Here is a 12,061-nt window from a genome sequence, read left to right as displayed (position 1 = left end):
TTTTTTATAATCCATAAAAACTGGTTTAAAATACATTCCCTCCAGCTAGAATCTTAGCAATTTTATATTGTTTAAGTAGAGTCACTTTGATGTATGAACCCATCTCTTTATTAAAAAGTATATTTTAGTTTCTGATTTACACTAGAGGCGTGTCAGTGAAGTCCATACGGGCCAGGTATCTAGCCGAATCTCCCTGGACTGCCCATCAGCCCCTGGTTTGAAGGTGGAACTGAAACTGGAGATAGGAGAAGAATGACACTCACATTGCTGTTCATCGCTCTCGTCCCCACACTGATCTGTAAAGTCACACACGTTGTCAGGAGGCAAGGACAACCCATTGCTACACTGAAAGGCTTCGGTTTCTTGCTGAACCCACGGAGAGACGAAAACACAAGAAATCCAAAGGAAACAAAAAGCTTCATTCCTTGGGAATGCTACCATTTCGACCAAGCAGAAGAGCAGCACTGGATAGGTCTCTGGGAGATCAGGCCGTTGTAATGGGTGAATCCATAATCAGAAACATCGTTTCTCTTTTCCCTACTCTTTCTTTTCCAGATTTGCCTCTTACCAGCGAGCTGGTAACTATTGGTAACTGCCTGCAACTCTAACAAGTGACTCCCAAAGCAGTTCACTTACTCTTCCAGAGGAGTGTCTTTAGAAAATATTTAACCTGAACAATTGCACCATTTCTGTATCTAGCTAAACATGGATATTTATTGCCCTGTGTATGTCCTATTTAAACAATGTCAGCCTTTATGACCATGCTATCTCCTGAAGGAAAATTTTAAGAACCAAAGGGCAGGCACATAAATGGTGTGGGGCTACAATAAAGTTATAAGTCACATAGCAATGTGCTATATTAATTCCTATGCCTCTTTAATCGCATTCATGTAATTTAGAACATCGTTGTGGTTGCTAAAACATATTAAAATATTTCAGGCCCGATTATTAGCATCTCTCTGTGAGCATGAAATGCAGATCCTTAGTTATTAGACAGAAACCCTGTACTGCTTGTTTGGATGAATTGAGAACCATAGGATTTTAAAAGCTGGAGGGACATTGGAAGTCATTGTTTTAGATATCACACAACTTGGGCGCCCAAAGACATTAAGGGTATTTATGGGGAAATACAGTAACTTGGTGTTAGAAACTAGAAGGCAAGTTTCCGACGGCCGAGGGCAATATTCTTGGTTGTCTAGCACCCTGATCCTCTTGTCAGCTCATCTTAATCTGCTGCACAACCAAAACATGATTGCAGAATGCATATTCACAATGAACAGTATTCTGAAGTTTGGGACACACTGATGTATTCATAATAAAATTCCATGAAGCTGAATAATCATAGAAATCATATGAAGTTGAATATTCAAAATGTCCCTTTACATTTGATTTCTTAAAGGCATACTGAAGCTCTTTCTCAACCACTTTGTCATTTCTGCAATATAACCACAAGAAACAAAGCTACTCCATGAGACTGTAAGAAGCAAATGGGGAATGTGGAGTGAAAAGGACCACAGATCAAGGGCAGGGATGCATCCACCCATTGAATAAAAATGTTGGGAGAGTAAGATTTTCTCCATATTCTAGAAAAAGGACCCACTGTATATATAAAGGTCTAATGTGTGGGCATTCCAGATTCTAGGAGGAAAATCCATAATTTTGCCCTATCGTTGAGCACCCCATGCTCAATCTGGCATTTCATTGTTCTGTGCTTTACTCCAATTTCAGAAATACTTCTTCTCCTTACCTCTGTTTTATACATGAATATTAATTCGTACCTAACCTACTTCTCTCTTTTGTGTGTCTCTTAAATGTTGATTATCCTCATAGTTCCATCCCAGTCTTTCTCTTTGCTCAGATTATACTTCTTTTTTCTAGCCTTTTTCTTCACTCCGGTGATTCTGAGCATTATCTATATATTGTCCCAAATCTATTTCTGAAGGCTGATAGGATATGTTCCTCAAATCTGTACTGTAAGTTTTCTTTCTTTTTTAAAAAAATTTTTAATGTTTATTTTTTGAGAGAGAGAGACAGAGAGGTGGAGTGTGAGCGGGGAGGGGCAGAGAGAGACACACACACAGAATCCGAAGCAGGCTCCAGGCTCTGAGCTGTCAGCACAGAGCCCAACACAGGGCTTGAACTCATAAACTGTGAGATCATGACCTGAGCCAACGTCTGATGTTTAACCACCTGAGCCACCAAGCTGCCCCCTTCTTTTTTTATTTGAGAGAGAGAGAGAGAGGGAGAGACAGAGAGAGAAAGTGCACGCATGCACAGGTGAGCGGGGGAGGGCAGAGAGAGAGAGAGATTGAATCTCAAGCAGGCTTCAAGCTATCAGCACCGAGCCCGATGTGGGGCTTAACCTCATCACCCTGAGATCATGACCTGAGCAGAAATCAAGAATCAGATGCTCAACAGACTGAGCCACCTAGGTGCCCCATATACTGTAAGTCTTCTTTCTTAGTGCACACGCGCGCGTGCTCGCACGAACACACACACACACACACACACACACACACACACCGCATAGCCAGGTGGCATAAGAATGCAAAAGTAAGCTCTTCTGCATTCCCCAACCCACTCAGCTAGCTAATACCCACCTTCTATATTTCAGTGAATGGCACCTTCTTCCGTCCCAAACCAGGGAATTATGCATTGTTCCTGGACCACTCTTGCCCACTCCACCTATTAATCATCAAGTCTTCCGCATTCTGTATTTCAGTTAAAGACTCTATCAAATTTCATCTCAGCAACACCATGAACCAAAAGTCACTGCTACCCACACTCATTTTCCATCCCTCAGTCAGAATCATCATTTTAAAGCACAAAGATATTCCTACATATTTTCCTCTGAAATCAGTATAAATGTCATATTCCTTAGCATGACCTAGAAACATAGCTTGTCTTTCTAGGTTCATCGTTATGCCCTCTGTTATGCTCTCACTCACTATACTACTGAATTATGGGGGCACCTGGGTGACTCAGTTGGTTGAACTTCTGACTGTTAATTTCAGCTCAGGTCATGATCCCAGGGTCATGGGATAGAGCCCCACATAGGGCTCTGTGCCGAGCATGGAGCCTGCTTAAGATTCTCTCTCCCTCTGCCCCTCTCCCCCACTGTGTCCTCTCTCTCTCTCTAAAATGAAAAATAATATTACTGAATTACTGTACTGGCATTTTTCTGAACGTGCCATCCCTTGACTCCTGATCTGAGATCTCTTCCCCACTCCATTCACCAGAAAGAAAATTAATACTAATTTTTCTTTATTTTTCAGCTTTGGGGACTTTCTCTAAATCTTGGCTGATTCCCCAAGGCTGGGCTAAGTTTCACTCCTGGATTCTCTCACAGGCTGCTGTTCCCAGGACCTACAGCTCTGGAATGGTCACTATGTGTTTATTTCAGTGATGCCTCTGCTAGTCTGTGAGAATAAAGCAGGACAGTGACGTTTTCACTGTTATATCCCCAGTTACTAGCACAGTTCCCAGCAGATAGTAGTTGTTCCATAAGTAATTGCTAATTGAATGGAATTAATGAGAGCTTTACAATCATTTTAACTTGTGCTAGGCACATATAAACACATGCAATGAAGATGTGAAACTTTAAAACACCAGTACATAAAAGATTTATATTCTTGTGTTTATTGCTGTTTTTCCATTCCCAAAGGGGACAGGGAGGTACAGGCTTCCAATTATGGAATGATTAAGTCATGGGGATCAAAAGTACAGCATAGGGAATATAATCAATGGTACTGTAATAGTTGCATTGTAAAAAAGCAATCGATCTATGAAGCTTGTGCTACTTTAAAAAGCCTTTCAGATTTTGAAATTGCAATTTTGTATTACGTTAGCAATGTGCCCCACCATCCTCCCTGCACTAATTAAGTAAATGTCAAAGCTCATTTCAGGTTCCCTCCGGAAGGAAGGAGGGAAGGAAGGGGGGAAAGAGAGAAGGAGGGAGGGAAGGAGGGAGGGAAGGAGGGAAGGAAGGGAGGAAGGGAGGAAGGAAGGAAGGAAGGATGAAAGGAAGGATGGAAGGATGGAAGGAAGGAAGGAAAAAAGAGGGGAAGGGGGGAGGGAGGGAGGAAGGGAAGAAAAGAGGGAGGATGGGAGGAAAGAAGGAAGGAAAGAAGGAAGGACAGGAGGGAGGAGGAAGGGAGAAAGTGAGGAAGGGAGGAAAGAAGGGAGAGAGTGAAAAAGAGGAATAAAGGAGAAAGAAAAGGAAGACAAGAGGGAAAGAGGGAAGGGAAACAAGAGTAAAGAGACATACAAACCCAGAAACATTTCAATTTTATATCCTGATTCTGAATTCAGGCCCTGTGACATTGTATACGTTCACTGTTTTCCATTTAGAAAAAAGAAATCACATATTTTGTTGCTGCCGTAGCTGTTTATTGCCTCGTTTCAGCTGGAAAACTCCTTTATTAACTGTTACTTCCTACTAAAAATAACATTCCCCTATACTGTTTCAAGTGGCATTCATCATTTGGACAAGAAATGAACTAGAATCACCCAAAATAAGTCAGAATAATCCAGTAGAATATTTTATAAGGCAAATTTATATTTTGTTGCCAAAAACTAAAATTATTTTCAATTGGTATTTCCTTATCACTTTTTCTCTACATGCACTGAAAAGGACAAGGAATAAATAGATATTAATAGCAAGGTTCTCCCTACCTGTTTTTCTGAGGAAGGGATAAACGCCCTGTAGATCCCAATGTTCTATCCCTGAGCTAGGTGCTTCATACGTATTGTCTCATTATGTCCCAAACACCCTCCTGTGCTGTCTACTTTTGCTTTAAAAGTGTCACTCACTTGTCCAATATCACATGAGTCTTAAATGATGGGGCTTGGCTATGACCCAAGATAGAAGAAAAATGACCATACAATGCTAATTGAATTATATGGCCAACAATTTTCACAAGGCATTTAAAAACCTCTGAGTGAGACTTCCAAGTAGCAAAATACTCAAAAGTGACACAGCAAATTCATTTTCAAGTAGACACACTGTTTATCTTTTTTTTTTTTAAGACTGAGCACCTATTTATACTAGACCCTGGGGATGGGGGCAAGAAGACAGGAGGGGTACAATAAAGAGTGAGACAGTGTCCAGACTTAAAAGAATGTACAACCTGGGAATGGAGACCTAAGACATTTATGAAAAACGTACACATGCTACTTCCAGTTTGGGCAACAACAATGGACTCTATTTGCTGTAAAAACATATAAGCCAACTAACTATAAAAATGTTAGATGTGGAATATAAAATGCCTTTAAATGTATAACTGAGTCCCGAGGCTGTAAAACGTAAAGCAAATCCCAAGACCCGAAAGGGAGATGAGAGACCAAGTCAACGCAATAGACAGTTTATTCCTGGATGACCATCGTCAATAACATTTTCAGAACAATTCCAGAATTGATGCAAAATAACCACTGGGAGATGTTAGAAAATGCAAGAACAGTGAGGAAAGACAGAAGCTGTATTGCAGATGAAAGCAAGCTAGAACCCCAGTCACGAACGTGGAACTGAGAAGGGTAATAAAAGAATTGAGATCTGCATAAGATTAGAAACTAGAACTGACATGTTTGCATAAAGCCAGAGGAAGAATCTGCTGGGAAACAAAATCCCTAGCACCGTCTTAAGGCATGTCAGAATTTCCATAAATTATAGTCATCCAAATAAGGGCTCATGGTGAAAAATTAACTGGCAAATGACAAACACATCTCTTACGATTCAGAGCTAGCACAAATAATCAAATGAACGAAGGCACAATAAGATACCCAGATGTTTCATACATTGGCATTATGGGATAATGAATATAAAAAAATTATGTACCAAATATACACAAGATTAAATTTTAAAAATAAGCACAGGCAAGAAAAGACCAGGTATGATTTTGCAGAAGTGACCTGGAAAAATATAATCATTCAAAATAAAAACAATGAATACATATACTATATGTATACTTCCTATTTATGCCACTTGTTTTTTTTAAATTTTTTAATACTTACTCATTTTTGAGAGACAGTGTGGGGGGGGGGAGGAGCAGAGAGAGAGGGAGACACAGAATCTGAAGTAGGCTCCAGATTCTGAGTTGTCAGAACAGAGCCCGACGCAGGGCTCGAACTCACAGACTACAAGATCATGACCTGAGCTGAAGTCAGACACTTAACCAACTGAGACACCCAGGCACCCCATAGACTGGCAGGTAACTTTTCAACAGCAACGATATAAGCCAATAAGATAGTGGCATCTGTAACAAATGTAAGATAATGGAATGATGGTTTTATAGTGATGAGAAAAAATCACAATGGAACTTAAGAGTTAGCCGTGACCGGAATGCTTATTCAGGATGGGGGATAAAATAATTTTGAAATGATTGAAAACTGACGGACTTTGTTTTCAACACACCCTGAGCAATGGATATATTCTAAATTCTGTACCCGACAAGAATACATAGAAATAAAATACGAGTCCCATAGCACTAATTTCAATATATTTCAAAGACTTAGTGTTACCCAGATGACTTTCTCCGCTGGCAACGACATTCAGTGAAGAATCAGAAAATTGAAAAGAAATTAAAAAAAAATAAAGGTGCAAATTTTAAAAATGCCATGAAGGATACAGCATTGTGAACAGACGCCCTGGGAGTGTGAGCCATCTGCTTGTGGCGCTTATCTGGGACTTCAGGCCCTACTCAACTCTGTCTTGTATATACTGCTTTCCCTGATGATGGATTGCTGCTTGGCACACTCAAATTACATCACCTTCAATTTATTTCAAGTGGCTCAACTTGCAGGGTCATTGCTGTTGCTTGCTCAGGAATTTAGTCTCAATCTGCGCCCAACAGCTACTTCTTGAGAGGAAGATACCTATGCGCTGGCTTTACTCCAAAATGATAGGAACCTATAACGTGATTCACTGACAGAGTGGGACATACTCTTATCAAGGTGGCTAAATGTTCACAAATTCTTTCACTGTGCTCTTAACAAATTCAAGAACATTGCCTTGTATTAGGTACTACACAGATTTATGTTTTGTTTTATACATAGCTTGTATCTGAAACTCAAATAAGCCAACCAAGTTTCCTATATCTTTCTTAGAGGTGTAAAATGCAAGACGAGGTGAATTTTCTCTCACTGTAAGAGTTATCTTTCTTTATTCCAAGGAACTTCATGAATGTGTTAGCACTCTGAATATCTATGGGGTTTATTACCCAACCTATATGAACATCCTATATGAACTTATCCCAAGTATTTTAAAAAGCTGCCCACCTGTGCTTATCAAATTCTTTCAGATTATTGCCATGTCTACAGTGAATGAGCATGATGTGCCGTGCAATGGTGAGACAATCCGGGCATCTACAGACCATATATGCCTCAGAGCAAGTGAGTTGATCGTGCTCTGCACTACAACAATGAAGGCATATTGTTGTCCCTCCTGACTGAAAACAAAATTTGTCTAGAGTTCTCTGCTTATTAGAATAGAACAAATCCATACATCTTCCACAGACACAGCTACACAGAGGCTTTGCTGACTTGCTTCAGTAAAGAAACTACATCTAAAGAGCACCGTTATCAAAATCATCATCTGGTTATCCTTTCAATGATCATCCATTACTTTCCAAGGCTCAGCCACCTCTGCAAAGGACAAAAGGCAAGTCAAATTAGTTGACAGGAATTAGTGCCCATGGTGGTACCAATCTCTGCAATTCCCCCAGAGGTAGGGTCTCACTTTATGTATTCCTACCTATGAAGAAAGAGTTAACATGGCAGGACCAGCTAACATCCATGTTCAAAAGGCATACTTTCAATGTTGGCCCTTGGCTAGCATCTAAGAACTACCAGTTCCTACCATTCTAACCGATTAAGAGGAGCTCACTCTGCCTAAACTGTTTGTACAAACAAAAATATAATTTATGCTGAACACCTGCTTTCCTTCTGGGAGTCTAGAATTTTAATATGTTCCAGGCAGAAACTGCTTACATGATCAACTACCAATAAAAAAAGTCCATGGCACTGAGTATCTTAGGATCTCCTCTGGTTGTCACCATTCCACCTGTGTTGCCACAACTCATTGCTGTAATTAAGTGTGTTCTGTGTGACTCCACTGGCAGAAGACTCTGGAGGTGTGCCTCTGGTTCCCCCTAGACAGGGCCCCATATATCTTTTCCCTTTGTTGATCTTGCTCTGGATTTTTTCACTGTTGCCATGAGTACAACTATAGGCTGAGTCCAGTGCGTCTCCCTAGAAAATCATTGAACTGGGTTTTGAGGACCTCCTGACACACTACCATAATAGAAGTCATTTAATGGATCAGGAATAAGTGGCAAGATACTACCAAATATTGAGTACATCTGCTCCAACTACTCGTTCAGCTAGTAGAAAAACAACCACAGCATGGCTTTATAGAATCTGTGAGCCACTGAGAAGTGGACTTGGACCTAAATTCCACTCATCACCTATCCTTCATATGTCCCACCTCTGACCAATAGAACCATGGTGATTTTCTAGATATCCAGGAACTAATACCAGCTTAGAACTAGGATTGGAGTATTTCCCATTTTCCAGCGAGCCATTACCATGCAACGGCACAGGCACCAGACTCAGAAGAGTTTTTTGTTGCTATTTTTACATCAGGTCACGTAGGGTTTTCATAAGTGGCCCCCCTCTTTTATTGCTATGGATGTCAAGTTCCATTAGCCACCAACAAAGGTCCCAAAATTGAGTACCTGGCTTTGCTGACTACTATGATAACGTTGTAGTAACCATGCTAACCTTGCCCCTAACAATTGCGTTTTGTTACTGGCCAGCATCACTTTGAGATACCATCATCTCCACTTTATGTGAGATCTGAATAGGTCAGCCATTACAGCATTTCGTAAGAATTCTGACAGTCTCCTCAGCAAACTGCTTCTAAATGTTTTCCTACCCGTGGCCTTGCAGGACATCTCAGTTTATATGGAATAGGAGGAGAATAAACAAACTACACCAAAAATGCTATCGGTTACCATTTGGTATTGGCTACCAGACAATCCACTCCAACATTCCTATTTTCCCAAATCTTGAATTTCTGTCTCTTCTCTATTAGCGTCTCAAAATCATTTATTGTAAACCTCCAGAAAGTCCAGGTCCCAGTCAGTTGAACTGAGCAACCGATTAGAAGCCCCTCTAAATGCTCAAAAATAAAGAAATCTTCAACCCAATTCAAAATTGCGTACCTGAACCAGGGTCTTGATTTGCACACATAGTTCCCATTATCTACTGATATGAGTTAGCAAATAATCAAAATCCTTTTTGCGTGTTAGTTTGCCCTTCACAGATCTGCTTATAGCTTGGAGAGCAATGAGGATGGTGAGAATGAGACATGAGGAAAACTTGCAGGCACATGTGAGGTGATCCCCAAATGAGGTGGTGGCATATCTCCTGACAAGGTGGAACCAAGCTTATCAGAGGAGGAAGGGCTACTTCGTTTATCAAGGGAAGCTGGTAGTGAGGGTATCAGGCATTAGAGGAACTTCCAGTCATCCAAATGCTCCCCGATTCTCCATTCCAGTTCTTAGGATCTCACATTCTCATGAACAATGCCCTAGCTTTTTCATAAGAGGCTTAAGGAGTCTCTCAATTCAAACTACATTTGAAATCAACAAATTGCAAAAGCTAACTCAGTCTACAACAACAGCAGTAATACCTACAGAGGTTATTTTAGGGAACCATAAGGTTTCCTGGTCCTCTCACTATGCCGTGGCCCTTTTTTTTTTTTTTTAAGAATTGTACCCACCCAATACTACAATTCTTGAATTCCTCATTCTCAACCATAATGGTTTTCACAGCAGCAACCTGATCTGCTAAAGCGACCTGATCACCTTCAGTATGTCCCACAGTCCACATTGACAAAGATGAAGTTGTACCACTCTTTGCCACAAAATGTTGGTGCCACATCTAACGCTAACAGGATTTTCACTGCTTTAAACCCCAAACAAGGTCAGATACCCCAGCCTAGGTGTAGTTTCTTTTAGAAACTACAGTTGGCAACCATCCTTGTGAACAAGTGTATTACCAATTAAGGATCAGTAGCAAACAATAGAAAGTATTCCATTGTTTTCAGCAGAAGTAATTTATTATAAGCTTTTAGATAGTTTCAAAATAATATGCAAGGGCTGAAGGAGTAAACTTCACAAGGCATTTCTAGGAATAACTCACAGATTCCAAAATCACAATTCTGTCTTAGAGTCTACTTCTTGAAGGACCTGGATTAACACACTCAATATAAAGTACCCCTAAGTAAATGTTCATAGGAACTTTGAGGAAGAGTTGGAGAATAATCATAGACCGTATTTTTTCCTGTGACCACAATTATTCTTCCCAGCGATCTGGACACCTTTTCAGTCAATGTGTTAGAGATATGAAAATTGACTCAAATCAGGCCTATATTTAATAAGGAAATACAACTGACCAATAACTTTCCAAGCAGAAAGCATCAGGCCCAGATGATAACATTGGCAAACTGTACCAAACATTTACGGAAGAAATAATTCTAATACTCTACAAACTCTTCCAGAAAATAGAAACAGACAAAATAACTCCTAATTCATCATTAAGACAGCAATACCCTAATACCAAAACCAGACAAAGACATTTAAAGAAATTCAAACCAATATGTCTCATGGACATAGATGTAAAAATCCTCAACAAACTTTTAGCAAATAAAGCCCATCAATATGTAGAAACAATTATATATCATGACCAAGTGAGATTTATTTCAGGTATATTATACATCATGACCAAGTGAGATTTATTTCAGGTATATAAAATTAGTTCAACATTCAAAATCAATTAATTGAATCCATCACATCAACAGTCTGAAGAATAAAAATCATATAATCATATCAACTGAAGAAAAAACACTGGAAAAAATCCAACACCCATTTACAATAAAAACTCTTAGAAAACTAAGAACAGAGGAGAATTATCAACTTGATAATTAATATCTACCCAAAATCTACAACTACATCATACTTATTGATGAGAAAATAAATGTTTCCTCCCTGAGATCAGAAACAAGGCAAGGATATCCCCTCTTGCCATTCCTATTCAACCTCATACTGGAAGTTCTAGCTAATGTGGTAAGATAAGAAAAATAAATAAAAGACACACAGATTGGTAAGGAAGAAATAAAACTATCATGTTCAAAGGTAATGTAGTTTTCTATGTAGAATATCTTTAAAAATCACATAAAAAAAAACCTAAAGCTAAATGATTATAGCAAGGTTGCAGGATACAAGGTTAATATATGAAACTGCTTTCCTATATGCCAAGAATGAATAATAAAATTTGAAATTAAAGACAACAACAAAGCTATTTTTATTAGCACCCCAGAAATGAAATACATAGGTATAAGTCCAAATCTATCAAGATATCTACATAAGCAATGTGAGAAAACCAATAAAATTCTGATGAAAGAAATAAAAGAAAACTTAAACAGAGAGATATCCCATGATTATAGACTGAAAAATTTAATGTTAAGTTGACAGTCCTTCCCAACTTGATGTACAGATTCAACACAAGCACTGTCAAAATTTCAGCAAGTTATTTTACCTACAGAGTGACTGTAAAGTTCTTATGGAAAGGCAAAGACCCAGAATAGCCAACACAATACTGAGGAAGAAGAAGTGTCAGAAGAGTGACAGTACCTGACTTCAAAAATTAGTGTAAAGCAGTGTGGAGGTTCCTCAGAAAATTAAAAATAGACCTACCCTATGACCCAGCAATAGCACTGCTAGCAATTTACCCAAGGGATACAGGAGTACTGATGCATAGGGGCACTTGTACCCCAATGTTCATAGCAGCACTCTCAACAATAGCCAAATTATGGAAAGAGCCTAAATGTCCATCAACTGATGAATGGATAAAGAAATTGTAGTTTATATACACAATGGAGTACTACGTGGCAATGAGAAAGAATGAAATATGGCCCTTTGTAGCAATGTGGATGGAACTGGAGAGTGTGATGCTAAGTGAAATAAGCCATACAGAGAAAGACAGATACCATATGGTTTCCCTC

General features: G+C 39.3%; 1 protein-coding gene across 1 annotated transcript in view; it reads right to left on the bottom strand.

Moving 5' to 3' along the window:
* MALRD1 (MAM and LDL receptor class A domain containing 1) overlaps positions 1 to 441 on the bottom strand; it is a 779,242-nt gene extending 778,801 nt beyond the window's left edge. Inside the window, exon 1 of the mRNA XM_047865740.1 lies at positions 264 to 441. Within this exon, the coding sequence (XP_047721696.1) occupies positions 264 to 441 (178 nt within the window). The remainder of the gene's footprint in view (positions 1 to 263) is intronic.
* Between the last annotated feature and the right edge of the window lie 11,620 nt (positions 442 to 12,061).

The sequence above is a fragment of the Prionailurus viverrinus genome, chromosome B4 (genome assembly GCF_022837055.1).
Source record: "Prionailurus viverrinus isolate Anna chromosome B4, UM_Priviv_1.0, whole genome shotgun sequence".
NCBI lineage: Eukaryota > Metazoa > Chordata > Mammalia > Carnivora > Felidae > Prionailurus > Prionailurus viverrinus.
This window is presented reverse-complemented; position numbering and strand designations above follow the sequence as displayed.